Source organism: Ictidomys tridecemlineatus, chromosome 2 (genome assembly GCF_052094955.1).
Source record: "Ictidomys tridecemlineatus isolate mIctTri1 chromosome 2, mIctTri1.hap1, whole genome shotgun sequence".
In the NCBI taxonomy this organism is placed as follows: Eukaryota; Metazoa; Chordata; class Mammalia; order Rodentia; family Sciuridae; genus Ictidomys; species Ictidomys tridecemlineatus.
In genome coordinates this window covers 80942249-80969120 of record NC_135478.1, presented here as the reverse complement: position 1 = coordinate 80969120, position 26872 = coordinate 80942249, and the positions used below count along the sequence as shown (strand labels likewise).

The window sequence follows — 26872 nt, the reverse complement described above, 5'->3', positions numbered from 1 at the left end:
GACGCGGCCGCGATGATTACGCATGCGCGACTGTCGGCGCCCCCTGTAGGTGCAGGCGGGTCTCCAAGACGCCAAAGGTAGAGCAGTTAGGGTTCAATCCTCAAATGCAGTTCGCTAACCCGCTGCTTGGATTGAGCGAGAGACTCCCTGAGCCTCGATTTCTCCCTCTGTAGCGCCGCCTACCTCACAGGCCTTTATGAGCACTCCCTGAGGTGACGCGGGCACGCTCGGGATCAGCGCGCAGCTGTCACTCTGCGTGCAGGGCGCCGGAGGGAAGGATCCAGGCCCGATCGCAGGCCGACCTGCAGCGAACCGAACGAGTCCCGAGCGGTGGACTGACGCGGTCCGCAGCCTCAGGTCTGTAGCCCTCTGGCCCACCCTGTGCTCATTTAACAGCTGTTTAGACCTGATGGTGTAAACCGTAGGTGGTCCTCAGATCTTGGATTTGTGGTTGTGGGGGATGAGGGTGTAAAAGATTACATGAGAACTATCACAGCCATTACTGTTAGAATGTTATCTGGTGATTTGCGCTTTGAATCTTTACCCAGGAAGGAGGGACCCCCCGCCCCCCCCCCGTGTTACAGGAGAGAAAACTGAAGTCTCAGAGTGGAGTCAGGATTAGAATCTAGAGCCATGCCCCCTGTTTGCATCCTGAGTGCAAATACACAACCCAGCTAAACTCCCACCTTGCAGTTCACATTCAAACCCTTTAAAACAGAGCATTGTAACCTGGGACATTATAACTGAGGACTTGTGCCGGACATGGTGGTGCATACCTGTAATCCTAGCAACTGGGGAGGCTGAGGCAGGAGGATCGAAAATTCCAGGTCAGCCTCAACAATTTAGCAAGGCCTTAAGCGATTTAGAGAGACCCTGTCTCAAAATTTAAAAATAAAAAGGACTGAGGATGTGACCCCAGTACCAAAAAACAAAAACAAAACTTCAACTGCGATGTTCATTTGGTAAAGCACTTGCCTAGCTTGCACGGTTCCTTGGTTTGATCACCAAAGAGAAAAGAAAAGAAAAAGAAATTGTGGTGGCTTGATGGATGGACAAAATAGCAGAATGTTAACTATGGATTCTAGCCAGTGAGTGCGTGGGTGTTCACTGTACCATTCTCTCAACCTTTCTGTTTAAATTTTTTCACAATAAAATATTGAAGGAGATATGAATTTTCTTTCTTTTTCTCTCTCTCTCTCTCTCTCTTCCCCTCCCTCTGGTATGGGGTTGACCTCGGGGATGCTCTACCACAAAGCTACATCCTCAGCCCTGTTTAGTTCTGTTTTTTGAGACAGGGTTTTGCTAAATTGCCCAGGCTGTCCTTGAACTTGTGATCCTCCTGCCTCAGCCTTCCAAGTAGCTGGGATTATAGGTATGGGCCACTTCCCCTGGTTGAGAAAATTTCTTAAAAACAGACTCCATTAATGCTAGCAGTATCAAAGGAATAAAGTCAACATTTAATCAGAAGGTTGTTGATTTCTGGTTATGCCACTGAGCCTCTTTTAAAAAGCTGGGCACTGTATCACACACCTGTAATCCCAGAAACTCAGGAGTATGAGGTAGGAGAATCACAATTCAGTTCTTAGGAGACTCTGTCTCAAAGTAAAAAACAAAATGGTCTGAGGGTATAGCTCAATGGTAGAGTGCCCTTGAGTTTAATCTCAAGTGCTACAAAAACAAAACAAAACAAATACAACAACTAAAATAAGTCACCCACAAAGTAACTACTGAATAATGAATAATCATTTTCCAAGGCAAATTAATAGTGTACATGAGTTCCTGATAATATGCATATACTATATATATATATATATATATTTTTTTTTTTTTTTTTTGGTACAGGGATTGAACCCAAGAGCACTTCACTACTGAGCCACTTCCCCAATCCTTTTTATTTTTTTATTTCAAGACAAAGTCTTGCCAAGTTGCTTAGGTCCTCGCTAAGTTGCTGAGGCTGGCTTTGAACTTGAGATCCTCCCGTTTCAACCTCCTAAACCACTGGGATTACAGGTGTGCAACTCCATACCTGGTTTACATATGTGTGCGACTCCATACCTGGTTTACATATACCTTTGATCTTGTAATTCTGCTTGAAAGATTTTATCATTAAAAAAATCCACACAGTAATTATGTATATTTATCATCATATTCTGTGCAATTAAAAATTAAATTCCTGGTAATAAGAGAGTGGTTCAATACAATGACATCAAATGTTGTCTAGTTATTAAGCCATATTTTAAAAATATTTTATTAGTTGTTGATGGACCTTTATTTCTTTATATGTGGTGCTGAGACTCTAGCCCAGTGCCTCACACATGCTAGGCAAGCACTCTACCACTGAGCCACAACCCCAGCCCCAAGCTATGTTTTTTTAATTTAATTTTGTTTTGGTTTTTTGGTGCCAAGGATTGAACCCAGGGGAGCTTGACCACTGAGCCACATCCCTAGTCCTTTTTATTTTTTATTTCAAGACAAGCTCTTGCCAATTTGCTTAGGGCCACGCTAAGTTGCTGAGGCTGTCTTTGAACTTGCAATCCTCCTGCCTCGGTCTCCCCAACCACTGGGATTATAGGCAAGCACCACCACACCCAGCTAATCCATGTTTTAATAAGATATTAAGGTCACATTAATTTTAGTTAAAATTAAAGTGAATTAAAAATTGTGCTTAAGTAGGAATGGTGGTGCACACCTGTAATCCCAGGGATTTGGGAAGCTGAGGCAGGAGGATCTCAAGTTTAAGGCCAATTTTTGCAATTAGCAAGGCCCTAATAAGCAAGTTGGTGAGACCCTGTCTGAAAAAATAAAAAGGGCTGGAGATGTGAAAAAACAGTGCCCCTGGGTTCAATCCCCAGTAACACACCCCACCAAAAAATGTCTAATATGTATATATGTAAATATATATTCTGAAAACATCTAGTAAACTTGTTAATACCAGTTGTCTATAAAGAATCCAACAGTGTTGGGCTGGGATTGTGGCTCAGTGGTAGAGCACTTGCCTAGCATATGTGAGGCCCTGGGTTCAATCCTCAGCATATAAATAAATAAAAATACAAGTATTGTGCTCATCTAAAACTAAAAAAAAAAAAAAAAATGCAACAGTGGAGGCCTGGGCATGTAAGCTCAGTGGTAGAACATGTTCCCAGCATGCATGAGGTATGGGTTCAATCCCCACAACAAAACAAAACAAGCAATCAAAAAAAGCATGCCACTGTGGAAACTTTTCACTTCATTTATTTTGGCAGGAGTAGGGGGGGTGGGGGGCAGGTAACCCAGAGGCCCTCTACTACTAAACCACACTCTCACTCCTTTTTACTTTATTTTTAGACAAGGTTTTGCTAAGTTGCCCAGGCTGGTCTAGAACTTACAATCCTCCTGAGTCATTGGGATAATAAGTATGTGCCACCAATACTGGCTGAAACTTTTCACTTTAGATGACATACATTTCTGTAGACTTTAAGATTATTGCAACTATTGCAACTATATTCCATCTTCATACACTGAAAACAAAATAAACTGAAAAAGGAAATCAAATGTTATAAAATGTTCTCTCAGTTCTAATACAATATATTTGCTGCTTGTTACAAAAAAATGTAGAAAAAAATATCCTTCCAAATATTTTAGAGATATGTCTTTCTTTTTCTTTCTTTCCTTTTTTTTTAATTGTGAAGAAGTCGGACACAGTGGCACCACCTGTAATCCCAGCAACTCAGGAGGCTAAGGCAGGAGGATCATAAGTTCGAAGCCAGCTTATGTTCTCAAATGAGAACATAAAAAGGACTGGGGATGTAGCACACTGGTAAAGCACCCCTGGGTTCAATCTCTGGTACCAAAAATAAATTAGTTAATTTGTGAAGATAACTCTTGATGATATTGATTTCTCTAATTTTATTCTTTTCTGTATCAAATTTTATCTAGCATGTACTACCTTTGAATTTAAAATAAAAATAAATGATTTCTAAATAAAACATCAGACTGTGTGTTATATCCTGGGTTATGTATTACCTCCAACAGCTCTCTGCTGGGCTTCAGAAAGCAAGCAGAAAAGATACGTAGCCAAATATGATTTTGTGTGTGTGTGTTTTCACTGGAGATTGAACCCAGGGCCTCACATACTGGGCAAGTGCTCTACCACTGAATGCTACATCCAGCCCATTTTTAAATTTTATTTTAAGACAGAGTCTCACCTAATTTCCCAGTCTAACCTAACCTATCCAGTTTCTGAGTAACTGGGATTACAGATGTGCACTGCCATGCTCACCCCAAATATGATCCAAAATCTAAGTGTGCAATCTTCTAGGAGCTTACCTATCCTAAAGGCATCCCATAGTCCATATGCCTTCTCATTTTTAGGGGTGTACGTAGGTGTGATAGTACCATTCTCATTCCTATCACTCCTGTTTAATAATTGCCTGTATAGATTTTTTTTTTTTTAAAGAAAAGTGTTGGACTGGGGTTGTGGCTCAGAGGTAGAGCACTTGCCTACATGCATGAGGCACTGGATTCAATCCCCAGCACCACATAAAAATAAAAAATGAAGATATTGTATCCACCTAAAACTAAAAAATATGGGGCTGGGGAGGTGGCTCAAGCGGTAGCGCGCTCGCCTAGCATGCGTGCGGCCCGGGTTCGATCCTCAGCAGCACCATATACCAACAAAGATGTTGTGTCCGCCGAGAACTAAGAAAAAATAAATAAATGTTAAAATTCTCTCTCTCTCTCTCTCTCTGTCCCTCTCTCTCACTCTCTCTTTAAAAAAAAAAAAAAATAAATAAAACTAAAAAATAAATATTAAAAAAAGAAAGTGTTGTTGGAGTCAATTGGGCAGTCTCCTAGGGAGAGAGGAGCCAACTAAATGACCTATAAGACTCTAGGTGGAAGACTACTTATGAATAGTAAGAATAGTAACAACTGAGTGCATTGTATTGTGCAAAATCTTCTGAAGGGGATTAGTTACCTAGCACAGAAGATGCAGGATGTGGCAAATTCTTGGATTATAAAGAGAAGAGCTACATTTGTTAAGAGGCATTTATGGTCATTCTTGAAATTCCAGAGGTGAATTTTGTTCCTCTGAATCCAGATACCAATGTTTTTCAGGTGGAGAACACAAATGAGTACAAAATTATGACTTCATGCACAAAGGGTTCATGGGCTCTATTCTCTGCTAAAGCCACAGATTCTAGTAAGGAATGCCATTTTGAGCATTTGTTCATCAAGTTATTCAACATCTTTGAATACAGACTATAGTTTAGGCCCTGTTTGAGACCAAGGACATCTAGTAATTAAACTCTGTCCTCAAGTTCTATATACAAGGTGCTATTCAAAGTCATGTAGAATACAGTTGTGATAGGGGGTAAATTGCTTGAGACCATGGTAGAGGGCCATCTGACAATGTCTTAGAGATCCTAAGGAAAGGTTCCAGGAGGAGGTGTGTAGGCTAAATCCTTTTTTTTTTTTTAAATTCAGAATTGAACCCAGAGTGCTTTATAGCTGAGCCACATCCCCAGTCCTTTGTGTTTTTTATTTTGAGACTGGGTCTTACTAAGTTGCTTTGTGCCTCACTAAATTACTGAGGCTGGTCTAGAACTCACAATCCTCCTGTCTCAGCCTTCCAAGTTGCTGGAATTACAAGTGTGTGCCACCATGCCCAGCTTAGGCTGAGTCCTAAAGGACTAGCAGGAGTTAACCAGAGGAGAAAAGGGAAGGGCATTTCAGACAAAAGAATAGAATGAGTGATCACCCAGACAGAAGAAAATATCACAGGCCAGGTGAAATCCCTCTACCCTACCCCTGGAGATATATAGCTCAGTGGTAGAGTGCCTGCCTTGCATGCATGAAGTCCTGGTTTCAAGCTCCAGTACAATAATACTTAAGGCATTTGGACTCTGCTGAGAGCAGTGTATAGGCACTATAGGATTTTAAGGAGTTATAATGGGTGGAGACTCTCTCAATGGGAAGTGACAGCTAAGAGGGTTGGATAAATAAAGTGAGGAGGACACTGGGAGCTAATTTGACTGGGGAGCAGCTGCAGGATAGCAGAGGAAGGGAATGGAGCAAGGGGGAGATGTGACTGCAGCTGCCTTTATGGGGGAACCTGTGAAAAGGGGAAGAATGGTTTAGGGGACTGCAACAGGAAGCACACTATGTATTTATAGCGTAAATTTCCCTCCTGTGACTTCAGAGATACTGTTGTTTAAAATTATCTACATTATCTATAAATGATTTTGGAGTTGGATTCTTAGTTTTCTCAGGGATATGACAGTGTGCTCAGATTAACTGAGGGGTGAATACAGAGTAAGTCAGGGATATCCCCAAATGGCCCATTGACTAGCAGGTTACTCAGCAAAGTAACAGGGTGGAGTTGCAAGATATCCAAGTGGTTACTGGGAGACAGTGGCTGTCTTCCAAGTATGAGATGCCCATGGCCTGATGTCAGATGATAGAGTCAGGCGTGGTGGCATACACTTGTAGTATAGTCTCCCCGCCACTTGAGAGACTGAGGCAGGAGGATCATAAGTTTGAGGACAGGCTGGGAAACTTAGTCACACTCTGTCTTAAAATAAAAAATAACAAGAATCAAAAGGGACTGAGATGTGGCTTAGGAGTAGAGTACCCCTGGTGGGTGCTATCCCCAGTACAGTGATGGAGGTAAAGAGATACTAAGGAGATGAGAGCTCTCAGAGAAAATCCCAACTTGGAGATGGATTGGACATGGGGACTGAGAAAGGAGGAAATGTCCAAGTTGATTCTCAGGTTTCTGGCTTGGCGAACTGGTTGGGTAATGGTAACATTCTAAGATGGAGAATAAAGAAAGCAGAAGAATTTATCTGCAGGAGAGGAGCTGATCTTCAGGGGCGGATAATGAGAAGTTCAGATGCGTGTGGAGAACATAAGGAAGGGTAAGGAGGTTCAGTGGCCTTAAGCTCTATGTGCCCTCTCCACTGAAAACATAACTCCACATGTATGAGTATGTCGGGATAAACCCAACTACTATGTGTAACCATAAAGCTCTAATTTAAAAAAAACATAACTTCAGGTATACAATCTAATGATGATACCAGGCATCCCTTGATAGGGAAAATCCTTGACTTAAAATATATGGGACCAATGGGCTGGGGTTGTGGCTCAGGGGTAGAGCACTTGCCTAGCATGTGTGAGGCACTGGGTTCAATTCTCAGTGCCGTATATAAATAAATGAATAAAATAAAAGTATATATATATATATATATCTCCTATATATTTATATGTATATAGCGCCAAGCCAGGCATGGTGGGGCATGCCTGTAATCCCAGTGCCTCAGGAAGCTGAGGCTGATTGCTACTTCAAAGCCAGCCTCAGCAAAAGTGAGGCACTAAGCAACTCAGTGAGACCTTGTCTCTAAATAAAATATGAAAAAGGGCTGGGGATGTAATTCAGTGGTCTAGTGCCCCTGAGTTCAATCCTGGTAACCCCCCCAAAAAATATATGTGGAAGCTTAATAAATATTCATCATTCCTACTATAATAATAGGAAAGGTACCAATGGGCTTTTCTCAGATTTAACCTTGGCCTACTGTTAAGAGTCAGTAACCGGGCTGGGGTTTTGGCTCGGTGGTAGAGTACTTGTTTAGCATGTGGCTCAGGACCAAATAAAAATAAATAAATAAAGGTATTGTGTCCATCTACAATTAAAAAAAAATAAAAATAAATTTTAAAAAAGGTCAGTAACTGTCAGGCATGTTGGCGAGATTGAGGGAGGATGGTTGCAAGTTCAAGGTCAGCCTCAGCGATTTAGTGAGGCCCTAAGCAACTTAGTGAGACCCTGTCTCAAAAAATAAAAAGGACTGGGGATGTAGCTCAATGATAAAATGCCCTTGGGTTCAATCCCCAGCACCAAAACAAACAAAAAGAGTCAATAACTGCCAGAGTGGTAGCCCACATCTGTAATCCTGAGGCAGGGAAGATAAAAGTTTTAGGCCAGCCTCAGAAACTTAGTGAAGCCCTAAGCAATTTAGCAAGGCCCTGTCTTAAAATTTAAAAAAAAAATTAAAAATAAAATACAAAGGGCTAAGGATTTAGTTCAGTGGTAAAGGGCCCTAGTACCTAATTCCTAACTCCCCACCAAAAAAAAAGTAAAAGACATTTCCTTCCTACAGCCAACCATTTACTGTACCAGAGAGTATGGCAGTGCCCATTTAAAAACAAAAACAACAGTTTACACCTGCTTTAAAACATCCTTCAAAAATAGAAAAAAAAAAAAGAAAAAACAAACAAACAAAAAAAACCATCCTTCAAACCTGCCCATCTGGTTTTCTCCCTTTCCTTGTAACATGAGTCTCCTCTGGCATCTCAGCAAAATGTTTCCTTCTGTGTTAGGCTGTCATGAGCTTCTTCCAGACCTTGGCCCTTGGCAACCGTAGGCAGAAGGGGAAGTGATAAGGTGTGGGAAAATGAGTCATCTCAGAGAAGCTGGTCCAGGCTGGCAGAGAAAGCAGGACTAGGTTACTGTGGAATGTGTTCCTGATCATAGCAGCCTGGAGACTGTTCTCTGTCATGTGCCACTATATTTATTATGAGATGGGGTAAAATAAAACGTTTCGGGGCTGGGTGTGGTGGTGCATATCTGTACCCAGTGGTTTGGGAGACTGAGGCTGGAGGCTGGTGAATTCAAAGCCAGCCTCAGCAATTTAGGGAGGCCCTAATTAATTTAGGAAGACCCTGTCTCTAAATAATTTAAAAAGGACTGGGGGCCAGGTTGTAGCTCAATGATAGAGCACTTGCCTAGCATGTGTGAGACACTGGGTTCGATCCCCGGCACCACATAAAAATAAAAACAAAGGTATTGTGTCCATCTACAACTAAAAAATATTTAAATATTTTTTATTATTTTTAAATATTTAAATATATACATACATAGACACATACATACATATATATATATGTATGTGTCTATGTATGTATGTATATATATATATATATATATATATATATATATATATATATATGGCTCAGGATGTGGCTCAGTGGTTAAGAGCCAATTCAATTCCTGGTACCAAAAAAAAAAAAAAAACTTGGGCTGGGGGTGGCTCAGTCATAGAGCCCTTGCCTGTGTGTGTGAAGCCCTCAATTTAATCCTCAGCACTGCAAAAGAAGATAATAAATAAAATATTTCTGGAGAGCTACATAATAACTGAGCTGTGCAGGGGAGGAAAGGGAGAAGCAGAATTGGAGATTGGGAGAGTTTGGAATGGGGACAGGGAGCTTTAGGGAAGCATGTGCCAAGCGTGGGAGGATGAGAAGACAGAGATGGGAAAGATAATTCAAGAAGATTTGCAGTGTGTTGTGAATATAATTCCCCTTTGGTGGTTTCTTCAGAGACTGCAGAAATCTTCAGCATTGTTTTTCAATTATTTTTAGATAATGAAGGAAATGAATTTTTTTTTTTAATGTGGCCAAACAGGTGGGAAAACAAGGGCCTGGTTTTATATGAGGTTATTTAAAGCAGTGAGCATACTGAATTTGTAGCAGCTTGGTTGCTGTATTTTTGCAAACTTGTTATATTCTGAGGTGTTTTCAACTAGCTTCTCCCCCTCCTTTCCCCCACTTTATTTATTTGTGCATTTATTTTCAAAAAACTTTTCCTATCTGGGCTTTTTTTTGTTGGATTCATGGGTTCCAAGGATCAGGAATTGCTATCTCCCTGTTCTCCTAACCTTTAACTCCTTTACCCTGACCCTGAAAACTTATACAAATTATATGGAAAATAATGTACCAGAACAGATAGTCTTTTCATTCTGGGGAGAATATCCATGCAGGGCTGGCCAATAGAGCCCTCTACAATAATCTGAAATATTCTGAGTTCTCCATTGTATCCATTATAGCCACTGGGCATTTAAAATGTGGCTACTTGGGGCTGGGGATGTGGCTCAAGCGGTAGCGCGCTCACCTGGCATGCGTGCGGCCCGGGTTCCATCCTCAGCACCACATACCAACAAAGATGTTGTGTCCGCCGAGAACTAAAAAATAAATATTAAAAATTCTCTCTCTCTCTCTCTCTCTCTCTCTCTCTCTCTCTCTCTCTCTCTCTCTCTCTCTCTCCTCTCTCACTCTCTAAAAAAAAAAAATAAATAAAAATAAAATGTGGCTACTGCAAACCAGGCATGGTGGTGCACACCTGTAATCCCAGCTACTGGGGAGGCTGAGGCAGGAGGATCACAGATTTGTGTCCAGCCTCAGCAACTCAGTGAGACCCTTAATAAGATGCTGTCTCAAAAAATAAAGAGGACTGGGGATGTAGCTCAGTGGTGAAGCATCCTGTGTTCAATCCCCAGTACCCCCCCAAAAAAAGTTGCTACTGCAACTAAAATACTGAATTTTTAAAATTGTACTTCATTGTACTTACTTAATTTGAATTTTACTAGCCAAATATGCCAGTGACTACCATTAGGACAGTTTAGGAGTTCACTCACAATTGATGTGTCTTTGGAGATTGAATGTATTGGAGATTGAACCCAAGGCCTTACGTGTGCTAAGCACACACTCTACCACTTGAGCTTCTTTGGAATTCATTACCAAAGGTCTATAAACCATGCCTCCACTACCCTTAAGAAAAGGCCAAGAATTACAAGGAGCAACTACTGTGGCACATAGCGAAACAGGAATTTGGGGGTTAAAAAAAAAAAAAAGGAGCCAGATATGGTGGCGCACGCCTCTCACGCCAGCAGTTTTGGAGGCTGAGGCAGGAGGATCACAAGTTCAAAGCCAGCCTCAACAATGGTGGTGAGGCTGCTAAGCAACTCAGTGAGACCCTGTCTCTAAATAAAATTCAAAATAGGGCTGGGATGTGGTTCAGTGGTTGAGTGTTCCCTGAGTTCAATCCCTGGTACACCCCCCCCCCAAAAAAAAGAAAAGATACTGAGTTCCAAAGAAAACAAACAGGAACCATTTCATTTGATAAGCAGGAAACACTTATGAACATTGAAATGCAGAAAAGGCCCCAAAACAGTTGAAACCCTTGAGTGACCTAATCCATACCCTGGGACCTTAGCCTTGACCCCACCATGTCCTTGCCTGAAAAAAAGAAAAGAAAAAAAAATAAGAAAGAATCAGAAGGGCAATTTGCAAATGCAAGGAAAACTGGTAGACACTGTGTGACTCTGCCGGGACCCCACCAGGAGTCCAGTCCCTAGCAACTGTCCCTCTATAAATTATAACACCCCTCAACTACTGTAGTCTGTTGTCTCTCCCTCTGGAGATGGCCAGACTTCTCCCTTGAATAGGTAACTACTTTCCTAAATAAACTGTACTTGTGTGTGTGTGTGTGTGTGTGTTGCTGGAGGTTAAACCCAGGGCCTTGTGTACGTGAGGCAAGCCCTCTACAAACTGAGCTATAACCCCAGCCCCACTGTCTATACTTTTGACTGGCACGTGCCTTCATTCTTTTCTGTCATACACACCAAGAACCCCACTGGGTCCTGCAGTGAATTCCCCTTTTTATCAGTCTTTTTTTTTTATAAGATTTTTTTTAAAGAAGGACACAATATCTTTACTCTATTTTATTTATGTTTATGTGGTGCCGAGGATTGAACCCAGTGCCTCACATGTGGGAGGCAAACACACTACTGCTGAGCTATAATCCCAGCCCATCCCCAGCCCTTTTTATTTTTTTATTTTGAGATAGATCCTAAATTGTTTAGTGCCTCCCTAAATCGCTGAGGCTGGCCTTGAATTTGCGATCCTCCTGCCTCAGCCCACTTATCCACTGGGGTTACAAGCTTGCATCACCATGCCCAGCCCTCAGGGCCCTCTTTGGAGACATCCCTTCTCCCTTGGCAGTAGTAGGTGCTTATTAGCCTGGTGGTGGCATCCACCTGAAATCCCAGCAGCTCTGGAGGCTGAGGCAGTAGGAATCCTGATTTCTTTATTTTTTTTTAATATTTGTTTTTTAGTTGTAATTGGACAGAATACCATTATTTTATTTAGTTTATGTGGTGCTGATGATCGAACCCAGGGCCTCCCACTAAGCGCTCTACGGCTGAGCCATAACCCCAGCCCCCTAGGATCCTGATTTCAAAGTCAGCCTCAGGCAAGAAGGTCCTAAGCAACTCAGCAAGACCTTGTCTCTAAATAAAATATAAAAAAGGGCTGGGGGATAGGCTGAGATTGTGGTTTAGTGACAGTGCTTGATTTGCATGTGTGAGGCACTGAGTTCAATCCTCAGCACCATGTAAAAATGAATGAATGAATGAATAAAAGTATTGTGTCCATCCAACTAAAAAAAATTTTAAAAAGGGTTGGGTTAAAAAATATTAAAAACAAACAAATAAAACAACCAAACCAAAACAAGCTTGTTACTCAATCAGAATAAAGATTTTCTTACTTTGAAAAAAAAAAACGGGGGGGGGGATGGGGGGGGTTGGGGATGTGGCTCAGTGGTAGAAGCACCCCTGGGTTCAAAATAGATAAATAAAATTAGGTGCTTATTAAACACCTGTTGGTTTTATTAACTAGTATATTAAGAAGAGTTACTTTAGTTCCAGAAAGAGGGAGCTGTGGAACAAAATGACAAATGGGTTCCTCAAGATCACTTTTATGTTTTTCTTTTTAAATTTTTTTTTCTAAGCCCCATATTCCTTCCCCTCAACCCAAAACTTTCCCCTAAACGTACTCCATTCTGTCACATCACTTGGAGTCTTACTGTATGACACAGCAAAACTTTTTTTCCTAGGGATTACCCAGGACCTCACACGCTATACAAATGCTCTGCCACAGGATCAATCCACAGCCCTTGTTAAAATTTTACTTTGAGACAGCAGCTCACCAAGTTGCCCAGCTGGCTTCAAATTTGCTATCCTCTTGCCTCAGCCTAAAGAGTAGCTGGGATTACAGGCATACACCACAACACCTGGCTAAGTATGTTTTTTTTTTTTTTTTTTTTTTTTTTTTAAGATTGACATTTATTTTTTAGTTTTCAAGGGACACAACATCTTTGTTTGTATGTGGTGGTGAGGATCGAACCCGGGCCGCACGCATGCCAGGCAAACGTGCTACCGCTTGAGCCACATCCCCAGCCCCCTAAGTATGTTTTTTTTTTTTTTTTTAAAGAGAGAGTGAGAGAGAAGAGAGAGAGAGAGAGAGAGAGAGAGATAATTTTTTTTTAAAGAGAGAGTGAGAGAGGAGAGAGAGTGAGAGAGAGAGAATTTTTAATATTTATTTTTTAGTTTTCGGCGGACACAACATCTTTGTTGGTATGTGGTGCTGAGGCTCGAACCCGGGCCGCACGCATGCCAGGCGAGCGCGCTACCGCTTGAGCCACATCCCCAGCCCCCTAAGTATGTTTTTTGATGTAACAAAATGCTGCATTTGTTTAATAGAATCCTCATTTTTCTGGACCCAAATCAATTTTTTACTAGGCAGATTATTAATGAACTATATTAATATAATTTGGTAATGGAAGTTCTAAGTCAAACACATTCTTTAAATGTAAAAATTAAATGTGAAGGGCTGGGGTTGGGGCTCAGGTGTAGAGCACTTGCCTTGCACATGTGAGGCACTGGGTTCCATCCTCAGCATCACATAAAAAGAAATAAATAAAATAAAGGTATTGGGTCCACCTATAACTAAAAAAAATGAATATTAAAAAAAAAAAAAGACCAAAATCACAGCCAGGCACCATGACATTTGCCCAGCTGCTGGGGAGGCCCAAGCAGGAGGATCTCAAATTCAAGGCCAGTCTCAGTAACTTAGTGAGACCCTGCCTTAACATTAAATAAGTAAATAAATAGATAAATATAAAGGGCTGGGAATAATATAAAGGGCTCAGTGGTAAAGTATCCTTGAGGAGAATAAAAGACCAAAACAACGTGTGCAGATATGAAAAGATCTTCAAGATATCCATGGAACACCTCTTGTGCATCCTGTGCTAGATACTAGGGACCTAGCAGAGGAGGTAACAGAGTGTCTATTCCCTGGAGAGGGCCCCATCTCTTTCCACACTCTTACCTCAGCCTTCAAGATTTGCCTCCAACAGTTTCTCCTCACTTGGTGCCACTCCCCTGCCAGGTTCTGTAGGATCTGCTAGAAGCCTGTGCCTCCCTTCCTCTGAGCCTTGGCATGGCCTAGTTCCTCTCCCTAGAACCTGTTTCTCTCTTGCCTCTGCCTCCCCAATCTGCCTGGCCAGGCTGTCCCAGACCTTCACTTATTGCTGTCAGTGATGCCTAGACCTTTGACCCAATCTAGTACTTTCCCCTCAATTTGTGCCTCTGAAAGGCCTGTGTACCCCAATGCTCCTTTATTATCTTCAGAGTATTTTTGCCTTTTGATTTTTCTAAACACAGTCTAGAATCATTTTATTCAGTCTGTATGACATCCTGTTGGCATTTTAATTAGAATAGTGTTAAATCTATAAATTTAGACAAGGAATTATTTTTTATTTTTTGCATCATTTGACCATGTTATCCAAGAACTTGGTATCCTATCCCATTTAAAATTAAAATAATTTGATTTAGCAAATTTTTTTTGTACCAGGCATTGAACAAAACAGGAGTGTTTCACCACTGAGCCACATCCCCAGCCCTTTTTATTTTTTATTTTGAGATAAGTTCTCCCTAAGTTGCTTAGGGCCTTGGTAAGTTGCTGAGGCTGGCTTAGAACTTGCAATCCTCCTGCCTCAGACTCCTGAGTTGCTGGGATCAGAGACTTAGCACCATCATACCTGGGCTTGATTTAAAAATCAAATATCTTTTAAAAATATTTTTAGTTGTCCAAATAAATAAATAAATAAATAAATAAATTTTTTTAGTGATCAATAGACCTTTATTTCATTTATTTGTATGAGTTGCTGAGAATTGAACCCAATGCCTCACACATGGTAGGTAAGCACTCTACCACTGAGCCACAACCCCGGCCCTAACAATCTTTTTTTTTTTTTTTTTTTTTTTAAGAGAGAGAGAGAGAATTTTTTAATATTTATTTTTCAGTACTTGGCGGACACAACATCTTTGTATGTGGTGCTGAGGATCGAACCCGGGCCGCACGCATGCCAGGCGAGCGTGCTACCGCTTGAGCCACATCCCCAGCCCCCCCCTAACAATCTTAATTGGCTTACATAGGTTGGTTATTTCAAAGTTATTTTTCTGGAAAGATGGGGGACAGAGAGACAGAGCAACAGAAAAATAACTGGTTACTATCAGGTTACTTTTAATAGTTTTTTTTCCCAGTTATTACTATGTGTGAGTGTGTGTGTGTGTGTGTGTGTGTGTGTGTGTGAGGCTGGGGATTTAACCCAGGGCTTTGTGCAAGCTAGGCAAGTGCTCTATCACTGAGCTACACCCATTCTGATTTTTAATCTGTTCTGCTTGGGCCTAGTGCAAGAGTGTGGTCCAAAACAATTTTTAAAAATATTTTTTAAATTGTTGATGGACCTTTATTTTATTCACTTATTCATATGCAGTGCTGAGAATCAAACCCAGTGCCTCACACTTGCCAGGCAAGTTCTCTACCACTAGGCCACAACCCCAGCCCCCAAAACAATTTTTATATAAAAATTGAGGAACATATAGTAGTCAAGGAAAACTTCTAGATTTCTTTCCTGAGTAGAAATGGAGTAGAAAAATGGATTGCTATTTACAATGAGAAAAACTGCAGGATTAGCAGGTTTGGGATTGAAGCAGGTCTGTTTTGGGTGTGTTAGGTTTGAGATGCTTATTAGACATTTCAGACATATTCAAATAGGACTTAGAAACAAGGGATGGTCATTCAGGGAAGAAGGTCTTAGAAACAAGAGATAGTCATTCAGGGAAGAAGTTTGGGATGGAAATTCAAATGTGGGAATCATGAACATAGAGATGGTATTTAAAGTTATGGAGACTACCAAGGGAGAGTTTAAACAGAGAGGTGGCCCAGTAAAGGAAGACCTGGGACACTCCTTACTTTTGGGCTCAGGGAGAAGAAGTAGAAGAACTAGGAGACTTCGAAGGAACAGCTAGTAAGTAAAGAGAACTGAGAGTGGAGGGGTGGGGGTCCCAGAAGCCAGGCAAGTTCCCTCAGTAAGCTTTAGAGAGGAAGAAAAAAAACATGACAAGTACGTCGATGAAGGGCACTGAAGATGGCCAGTGTATTTAGCAGCACGGTGGTCACTGGTGACATAAATGAACTGTTTTGGGGCAGTGGATAAAAGGGAGAATAGGAGGAGCCAGGTGTGGTGGCACACTCCGGTAATCCCAGTGATTCTGAAAGCTGAGGCAGGAAGATCTGAAATTTGTGGTCATCTTCAGCAATTTAGTAAAAAACCCTGTCTCAAAATAAAAAGGGCTGGGAAAATAGTTCAGTGCCCTTGGGTTTAATTCCTAGTATAAAACAAACAAACAAACAACAACAACAACAAACAAACAAAAATAAGAAAATCCTGATACTATGGATATATATGTACACACACACACACACACACATATAAGATATAGTATATATATATATATATATATATATGCATACATATGCATAGAAAAATATTGATGTATTTAGTGCAAAATATTGTTATCTCTGTATAGTTAATATTTATAATCTTTGTGTTCTGTATATTTTAGTATTACATTTATTATTTTTGCATTCTTTAATAAAAATTGGTTATCAGGGGGATGGAAATTTTGCTCAGTGGTATAGTACTTGTCTACCTTGCACAAGGCCCTGGGTTTAATTCCCAACACCCCCTAAAAAAAAAAAAAAAACTGATTGGTTAAGGCTTCTGTAAATATTCCACATTGTGGATTGGCCATCAAGTCTAAGAACAGCCCCAGTTGGTTGCACTAATTACATTATTTTACTTTATTTCCTGGCAGTAAAGGGCCCATAAATCCAAGGGGACGCTGATTTATACGGACTGAAATGGAAAATAGAGAGGCGCTGTCCACACAACCTGGCACCCCTGCTTTGAAGCTTCTGCAGGGAAGCAAGTTCTGGAAAAAAATAGACTTTTATGTTCAGCCTTAAGCTCTTTCTTTGTGATCCCCAAATGACAAGTTTAGGGGTACCAGGAATTCTGCTTTTAAATGAGAACAACTTTGGGCACCTCCTCCTCACCCCAAGAGAACCAGGCCTTGCAAAGGCTGCTGACGGGGGGGGCTGAGACTGAAGCAGGGACCTCCTTCCTCCCTGGAGTCTCCCCAGGCCCCGCTGACCCACGCTCCTCAGGGGATCTCTGATCATGTGGGCCCCACCTGAAACCACAGGGCAGCTGGTGGCTCAGGATGAAGTCCTTGTGTGTTAACCAGGCTCACAAGCCCCAGAAGGTCTCACTGATGTCCACCCTCGGGCCTCATCTCTCCCACACTCGCCCCACAACTTCTCTGTAGTCCAGGTGGCCCTTTGGGCTGCCAACCTCCCTCCAGCTTCAGGCCCTTGAACGCACTGCTCCTCCCTGCACATCCCCTCAGCCCAGCTCCCTGCTCTCCTGGCTCCTCCAGTGTGACTTCTAGAAAAGCCTCCCAGACGCCCAGGCTAGAGCAGAGCCCCCAGCAATGGCCTCCCTCTCCTTTGTTGCCTCTGGCACAACTGTAATCACCTCCTGTGTGCTTCCTTGTTCAAGGGCTGCCTCCCCCTGAGGACAGGAGCATGTGTGACTAGTTCCCTTCCATGTCCCTAGTACCTACATGGGGACTTTATTACATCAAGAAGGTGCTTAATAAATGTTGGGAAAAAAAGTGACTAAGAGGCGGGGCACAAACTCTGAAGCCCATCCTCTAAATGGCCCAAGCACCTCGGCAGGAAAAAGTCAGTCAGTACTGGGACTCCTCTTGGGAAGATGCCTAAGAAAGTGTATCTGAGGCAAGCACTCTACCCACTGAGCTATATCCCCAACCCAGGGAAGTGCATCTGTACCTGGCACCTCACTCAGGGCCTGGCCCACAGAAAATGCTCAGAGAATCCTGTGAGCTGAATAAGCATTTCCTCTTCCATCTGCACGTACTCCTCCCTCAGTGGTGATCTCATCCAGTCCCATAGCTTTAAATGCCATCTATAAGCTGATGACTCCCCAAATTATAGCTCTAGTCTGGACCTCTTCCCAGAACTCATAGAGCCTATTTGACACCTCCACTTGGAGTGTCTAAGGGACATCTCAAACTAAACATGGCCAAAAACAGAACTTTTTGTTTCTCCTGCCAGCCTTCCCGTCTCAATTTATTCTTCTAATTTTTCAGCTACAACATCCTTGAGTGGTCTTGTTCCCTCAAATTCTGCATTCAGTTTATCAGCAAATATGTCAATTCAACCTTCAGAGTACAGCCCAAATCTGACCACCTCTTATCCCCACCTCTGTGACTACCATCCTGGCTCAAGTCACCATTACCTCTCACCTGGGCGTTGCTATAGCCTACAAGTGGCCTCTGTTGCTACTGACTTCCCCGGACTCTCTCCTCCACCTACTAGCCAGGTCACCACATCTTGGTTCAAATGGCACTTTCTTAAGCCTTCCTGAAAATTCTATTTAAAACAAAATTCCTCACCCTTGACACCTTGGTTCTCTTATTATACTTTATTTTTATTCTGCACTTAGGGGTCTGATTTTTTTTTAATCCTTATTTTCCTGCTAGAATATGTGTTCCAAGAAGAAGGAGTTTGGCCTTTGTGTGTGTGTCTGTGTAACACAATACTGGAGAACCCAGGACTTTGCACATGCTATGGAAGCACTCTACGGTTGAACTACACTCCAAACCTGTTTTGTTCTCTTGTGTTTCTGTAGCACCTAGAACAGTGCCTGACACTAAATTCTCACTCAGATATCTCTTAGTCATCCTGAATGAAGGTCTGAAGGAACTCTTCAGTTCTGGAGAATCAGAGTTCGTTCTGGTGAATCAGAATGGAGACGCCATTCTCAGATACCAACTACCTGACCTAGAATAATTGAGAGTTAACTGGAGATCACTTTGCATGTAATTGAAGACTGACACTGAAGTCATCTACTGAGTCAAAGGAGTCTCCATAGCTCCTAGAGCAGAATGCAGATCCTGCCTTGAATTCTATACTGGAGCTAGCCTGTTCTGTAATTACCATATGCCCCATCCCTTCATCTTTAAATAGGCCTGCCTACCTTGTGGCTTTTACCTTGGGGTTGTGAGTATGAAATCTGTAACATCAGACTCAGTCCAGATTGTTTGGGGTGGTGCTTATCAACTGGGGGTGAGTGATTTCTCTCTCCAGAGGACATCTGGCACCATCTGCAGACATTTTTGGTTGTTGATACTGGGAGTGCAGTGGGTTTCGTAACTAATGAGTGGAGACCAGGGATGCTGTCAAACATTCTCTAATGCACAGTATAGCTTCCCCAACAACAATAAAAAATCATTCTGGTTAAAAAAAAATATTTTTGGTACTGGGGATTGAACTCAATGGCCCTTTACCACTGAGCTACATCCCCACCTCCTTTATTTTTATTTTTGAGAGAGAGGGAGAGAGAGGGAGAGAGAGAAAGGGAGTTTTTTAATATTTATTTTTTAGTTTTCAGTGGACACAACATCTTTGTATATGGTGCTGAGGATCGAACCCGGGCCACATGCATGCCAGGTGAGCGCGCTACCGCTTGAGCCACATCCCCAGCCCCCCACCCCTTTTTATTTTTTATTTTGAGACAGGGTCTCACTAAGTTGCTTAAGCTGGCCCCAAATTTGCAATCCTCCTGGCTCAGTTTACTGAGTTGCTGAGATTAAAGGCATGCACCAACATGCCTGACCGGTCCAAAATGTTAACAGTGCTAAAGTTAAGAAATCCTGATTAATACTAATGATAATTAGTAGTAGGCTTCATTGATCTTTGACATATGTCTCTAATACTATACTACATAGTAATCATGGACCATCTAATCTCCACATCATCCCTGAGAAACAAGGAGTATCAAAATCCCTTTACAGATGATGAAACCGAGGTTCAGAGAAGTGGACTCACTTGCCTAAGGCCATACTACTTACATGGGTCAGAGGTGGGATTGATTGAAACCATCTGGCCTCTTTTCACCTCTGCTCTGGGTTGCTCTGTCAGACCTCTCTGGATACACTTGACTTATCTGCTTCATCCATGGACAGCAGACTATCTGTCACTCAGGTCATGCTTGGTTATTGGCCAGAGGGGAATTCTTCCCTGAGATTCCTCAGCCTGTTTGGCCCCACTCTCTGCACTGCAGCACAGTCCTTGGCTCCAAAGCTCAGTTTCCCTGCCAGCCCCAGACTAGTGCCAGCCCTTCTCCATGGGGAGGAAGCTTCCAGATCTTACTGTCTCTCCCATAGGGCCCCTCCTTTCTGGAAAGGATGCCTAAATCAAGTTTGGAGCTACAAGGTCACCTCACACTTCCTTTTAGATTAGAGAGGATTTGAGCTGCTTGATTGGTCACAAGGCTCAAGATCTCAGGAGGCTTGAAAAGTGAATGCTGGACAGGGTTGGGAACACAGCTCTGCTAAGACAGTGGTGGGGTGGAGGTGGGGCAGACCACTGCTGTTTCTAGACTGTTTGTGAGCGGGTAGAGCTGTAGGCCCTGCAAGGAATCCTTTAGCTTGTTTGTGAATGACAACTCTGAATGGCTATCTGGGAGCCCTGGGAAAGTCTGATGGCCAAAATAGGAAAGGATTTCTGTTCAGGAAGTAAAGGACTAATCCAGGGTCAAGTTTGTGATATTTGTTGCAGAGGAAGGAATGCTGAATTAGGTAGAAATATCATTCTTGGGGGCTGGGGATGTAGCTCAGTAGTAGAATGCTTGCCTAGCATACATGAGGCCTTGGGCTGAAAAACTAAGAAAACAAGTCAGGAAGGAGAAAGGAAAAGAAAAAGAAATAGCCATTCTTGGGTTGAGGATGTAGCTCAGGGGCAGAGTGCCTGCCTAGCATGTTGTGAGGCCATCATAGAAGGAAAAAGGAAGGAAGGAAAGAAGAAAAACAATATCCGTTCTTTCTTCCAACCATCCACTCAACTGTCCAACACATATTTAGGGAGCTCCCACAGGGACCAGGGATGCTCTTGAGTCTGCAGGGACACTACTGTCTTCTGAAATGTCAGCCCTGATTATCTAGGAAGCTATTGTAGCTCCCAGGTCCATTGGTAATATTACAATGTGGGACTCTGGAGTCATACACACCAAAATTCAAATCCCATCCCTGACACTTTCTAGTAGTATAAGCTTAGGTGAGGGATTTCACCTCTCTGAGCTTTATTTTCCTTATCTGCATCATGGAGAGACCAACAGTTCCTACCTCATAGAGCTTTTTTAATTTTAATTTTAAATTTTGAGACAGGCTCTTGTTATGCTGAAAGCCTTGCTAAATTGCTCAGGATGGCCTCAAACTTGTGATCTCCTGCCTCAGCCTCCTAAATCACTAGGATTACAGGCGTGTGCTCCTACATGCAGTTTGAATATATCTGACCATGCGTTATTTAATATAAATCTTGCTACCACCCTACAAAGAAGATGTAAAAAAATCAGGAACCTGCATCTTGGAGAGGTTAATTAACTTGAAGATCACAGTTTAGGTTTTCCCAGATCTGATTCCAAAGGCTGTGTTCTTGGTAATGTTTCCTCCCTCTTAATTATCATTTCTTGTGTTGAGAATGAAAAATGCAGGCAGTGGCACATGCCTGTAATCTTAGCAGCTAGGGATGCTGAGGCAGGAGGATGGCAAGTTCAAAACCAGCCTCAGCAACTTGGGGAGTTAAAAATAAAGTTAAAAATAAAAAGGGCTGGGGATGTAGCTCAGTGGTAAAATAAATACCTCTGGATTTAATCCTAGGAAGGAAGGAAGGCGCAAGTTTTCAGGCAAATTTAGCAGTTAGGAATTAAATAGAGTGAGTTGTCTAAATAAGAGATGGGCCAATTCAGTGTGACCTGGTGAAGCAATCTGGCACTCATCCCAGGATTCTGGATTATTATAGATTAGGTGTTTTCCAAACTCCTCAGGCTCTGAATTCCTTCATAAATCTGATAGGAGCTATGGCTCCTCTGCTTGTGAAACATGTCTTTGAACCCTGAACACATTTTTGTGCACAATTCTAAGGGTCTTGTGAAAGCTTTGAAATCCATCCATGGACACCATTTAAGAATCTTCCTTGGGAGGGGAGGGGAGGGGAGGGGAGGGGGGATAGTAGGGGATAGGAAAGGTAGCAGAATACAACAGTCACTAATATGCCATTATGTAAAAATGTGAGTATGTAACAGAAGTGAGTCTGTATTATGTATTTGGGGAGTTCAAAACCCAATTGAGTCGAATGTATGAAAGATGATATGTCTTGAGCTCTGTAATGTTTTGAACAATCAATTAAAAAAAAAAAAAAAGAATCTTCCTTAGCTGGGTGTGGTGGTGCACACCAGTAATCCCAACGGCTCAGGAGGCTGAGGCAGAAGAATTGCAAAGTTTTGAGCAAGTCTTAGCAATTTAGTGAATCCTTAAACAACTTAGGGAGACCTGTCTCAAAAAAAAAAAAAAAAAAAAAGCTGGCTGGGGATATACCTCGGTTGGTAGAGTGCTTGCTGCAATCACATGCACAAGGCCCTGGGTTCAATCTCCAGCACCACACACAAAAATAAATAAATAAGTAAATAAATAAAAAAAAATGAAAATAAAAAGGGCTGAGTATGTGGCTAAGTGGTTAAGCAACTCTGAATTCAATCCCCTAAACAAAAAATAAAATAAAATAAAAATTAATTTATTGGATCAGAAATGTATATCAGTGGTAAGAGTACTTACTTAGCTTGTCAGAGAATCTGGTTTTGATCTAAAGAAAATTTTTAAAATTTAAAAAATTAATAAAAATACACTCTTATTCCGTCAATGAAATTGAAACAAAATATAAAGAGGGCCTTCCCTCTGTAGATAGCCTGCATTCTTCCTTGAATGTGTAGTCCTTGCTTTACTTCAAAGGGATCTCTCTCTTGAGACTACCCTCTCCTCCCTTTTGTGTGTGTTTTGCTAAGAATTGAAGCCAGGGGTCATTTATGCTAGATCAGTGATTTACCACTAACTTATATCCTGAGCTTCTCATTCTCCCTTGAATATGTATGCGCTTTCCTAAATAAATCTCTGTCTATGCCTTTGGGGGTAAGTAAAACACAAAATATAACCGGAGTTTAAAGAAAAACATTAAATGTTATAGAAAAGACTATTAGTAAACCATAATTTTATTACATATAATCTTTTTTATTTTTAAAAAAATTTTTTAGTTGTAGTTGGACACAGTACCTTTGTTTATTTATTTATTTTTACCTTGTGCTAAGGATCGAACCCAGTGCCTTGCAAGTGCTAATCTAGCACTCTACCACTGAGCCACAATCCCAACCCCTACATATAAATTTTTATAATAAAATATTAAGTAAATAATAATAGAGGGTAGTGTATGGATATTAAAAAAATCATGGTGATGATTTAGGAAATCTCTCTGGCATTTTTTATCTTTGTTTCTTTGGTAGTCCTCTGTATTTAGCCCAGGGCTGCTTAACCCAGTACTCCTTTATATTTTATTTAAGAGACAGGGTCTCACTAAGTAGCCCATGCTGGGCTTAAATTTGTGATCCTCTTGCCTCAGCCTCCTGAGTTGCTGGAATGACAGGCAAGTTCCAATCACACTGGGCCTCTCCAGTATTTCTACTTGGTAGAATCACAGAGGCTTTGCTTTAGCAACAGTAGCACTTCCAGATAACTTTGGAAATGACCTATTCTTGGTTATTCTGAATCTGATGGGGTGGTTCTTTTTCCTTTTTTTGGCACAGGGATTGAACTCAGGGGCACTTGACCACTAAGCCACATCCCTAGCCCTATTTTGTATTTTGTTTAGAGACAGGGTTTCATTGAGTTGCTTAGCACCTTGCTTTTTCTGAGGCTAACTTGAACTCAAGATCCTCCTGCCTCAGCCTCCTGAGCTGCTGGGACGACAGGCATACATCAGCGCACCCACTGGGGTGGTTATTATCAACCAAAAAATAGACCACTTTTTCTCCTTGTTTTCCTATGGAATTCTCTTACTATCTACAATGAATGGAATAGCCCCCTCTTTTTGGTACTGGGGATTGAACTCAGGGGCGTTAAACCACTGAACCACATCCCAAGCCCTTTTTTGTATTTTATTTAGAGACAGGGTCTTGCTGGGTTGCTTAAATCCTCCATAAGTTTCTTAGGCTAGCTTTGAACTCATAATCCTCCTGCCTTAGCCTCCCAAGCCACTGGTATTATAGGCATGCACCAATGCATCTGGCTTTTGAATGGAACCTTCTTGATGCTAATCAAAACTGCAAGCCAGCCTCTGTAATCCCAGCAGCTTGGGAGAGGGAGGCAGAAGGACCACAAAGCCAGCCTCAGCAATGGAGAGGTGCTGAGCAAGTCAGTGAGACCCTGTCTCTAAATCAAATACAAAATAGGGCTGGGGATGGGGCTTAGTCGTCAAGTGCTCCTGAATTCAATCCCCAGTACCCAAAACAACAACCACCACCACCACCAAAAAAAAAAAATCCCTGTACTAGATACTGCCTTCATGCAGCTCTAAGTGCAGGCATTTTGCTGCTGTATCCATTGATTCAGGATTCATTCAGCAAACATCATGTGCCAAGTTAGGTAGTTCATGCTCATGCTCCATGTATCCCCAGGAAGCATACAGTCAGTCCTGATGCCCAAGAAAAAACTAACCTTCTGATACAAAGGAAAAAGCACTAGATTTAAGGTCAAACTGAATAAGAAGTTGCTCACTGGAAGTCCACAAGCCATATTTAGACTGCACAGTGTTTTAACAAATGAAGTTGTAACCTTTTTTTTTTTTTGTACCAGGAATTGAACCCAACAGCATTTAACCACTGAGTACTCACCCCCAGCCCTTTATATTTTCTATGTTGAAACAGTTTCTTTTTTTTTTTTTTTTAAAGAGAGAGTGAGAGAGGGGGACAGAGAGAGAGAGAGAAAGAGAATTTTAACATTTATTTATTTTTTCTTAGTTCTCGGCGGACACAACATCTTTGTTGGTATGTGGTACTGCTGAGGATCGAACCCGGGCCGCACGTATGCTAGGCGAGCGCGCTACCGCTTGAGCCATATCCCAGCCCCTGTTGAAACAGTTTCTTAGGGCCTTGCTAAATTGCTGAGTCTGGCTTTGATCTTTCGATCCTCCTGCCTTAGCCTTCTGAACTGCTGGGATTACAGATGTGTGCCACCATGCCTGGCTCATAGCCTATATTTTTAAATGGGTATTTCCCCTAACTGTCTATACCATACCTGATAGAAAACAAGGACTTCAGGTCACTTCCCCCAAGTTGCCCCTCTCAGCAGGAAGCAGCTTAGAGATGATGTTCTCGCCCATTTGTCCATAGAAATGGAAGGTAGAAATTGACAGTGGGGAAAATATAACAGCAGTCCACTTTATGCTTTGAATATAACACCTGCTGCTCTGCCACTGTGACTTATTTTTAAAATGGACATGTTTCTTTCTCTCCTTCTCTCCTTCTCCCTCCCTAACTTCACCCCATCTTCAATCTCAGGGAAAACAGAATTGCCTTTCTTCCCCATCCTAGGCAGAGATATTGTCTTTGAACATACACCCACAGCAGGAACAAGTAATTTAGACTTTGGGGATGGCACCAGAGATCTAAAAAATGACTATCTCCCAAATTAACAAGGGAATTACAACTTCATACAGAGAACACCCTTTGAATCACCTCAAACAAAAACCCTCTCCTCTATGATGGGCAGAATCACAGCCTCTAGGCCTTGAGGTCCCAGTGTTTCTCCTTTACTAGCAAGGCTCTTTTTTCTTTTTTCTTTTTCTCATAAATAAGGAAACAAATAGGCAAATAAATATGGGTATTTACTTGGGCCCAGTGGCAAAGGCCTGTAAACCTAGTGACTCAGGATGCTGAGGTAGGAGGACTGCAAGTTCAAGGCCAGCCTCAGCAACTTAGTGAGGCCCTAAGCAACTTATTGTGATTGTGATCCTATCTCAAAATCTGAAAATAAAAAATAAAAAGGGGTGGGGATGTGGCTCAGTGGTTAATTTCCCCTAGGTTCAATCTCAAGTACCAAAAAAAAATAAAGCAAAATAAAGTAAAATGGAGTATTTCCCATGAAAATAACTGATATTACTAATCTCTCTTTAAAATCAAAGGGCCAGCATTCCAAAATAGCAAAATATATCTGGCACCATTAAAAAGGGTTTTTCAACTTACCACACTCCCTACCACTCCCTATTATGCCACCTGCCTTCCTTATTAATGCTAAATCCCTATATTTCTAAACTCCCTTAAAACACCCAAACCTAAGATACCAAAAGAATTAATTTTTTAAAAGATTGTTGTGATTTTCTTATACCTTTATTTTATTTATTTATTTTTATATGGTGCTGAGGATCATATCCAGCACATCGCACGTGCTAGGTGAACACTCTACCACTGAGCCCCAGCCCCAGCCCCTAAAAGGATTAATTTATCGTTGACTAGAAGCTCTTTATGGAGGGGATTATGACTGATTCTACACAAATTTCAAGCATTCAAATGCAGCACAGTACTTTTCTCTGATAATCAGGAGATATTTGCTGCCTGCCTTACTCAGAGTGGGTAGATAAATAATGAATCAATCTACAGAAGTGATTGATAAAGGTATGAAAAAGGTAGAAATGCTTTTGGTTCCTAGAAAAAATTCCCTCCAAATTAGCTGGACAATCCCCCCCCCCCAAATGGGGACTAACATAGGCCAAGGAGGCCCTGGTTTCTGATGGCACCTTCTTTCAGGCTAAGAGCTGATTGAGAATGAGCAGTATAAACACAGATGTCAGGGAAGGGCAGGAGTCACAACTGAGAAATACCTAGCATCCTTTATTAAATGAAATCCTGTTATGTTTTAGAAAACTTTACCATCATTCCATTTCAAACTCCTTCAAAGTTATAAATAAG

General features: G+C 41.7%; 1 protein-coding gene across 3 annotated transcripts in view; it reads left to right on the top strand.

The window, feature by feature from the left end:
* Window positions 1-26872, top strand: part of Dynll1 (dynein light chain LC8-type 1) — a 48581-nt gene that overhangs the window by 15704 nt on the left and 6005 nt on the right. The window contains exons 1-2 of one of the 3 annotated variants that reach the window (XM_078038997.1): window positions 64-357; window positions 19468-19533. The exons of 1 other annotated variant lie outside the window; for it this stretch is intronic. In XM_078038997.1, coding sequence (XP_077895123.1) covers window positions 19495-19533 — 39 coding nt within the window. In that variant the 5' untranslated portion in view covers window positions 64-357; window positions 19468-19494. Of the gene's footprint in view, window positions 1-63; window positions 358-19467; window positions 19534-26872 lie in introns of those variants that run through there. One more of the 3 variants, XM_005336808.5, reaches the window with a different exon arrangement.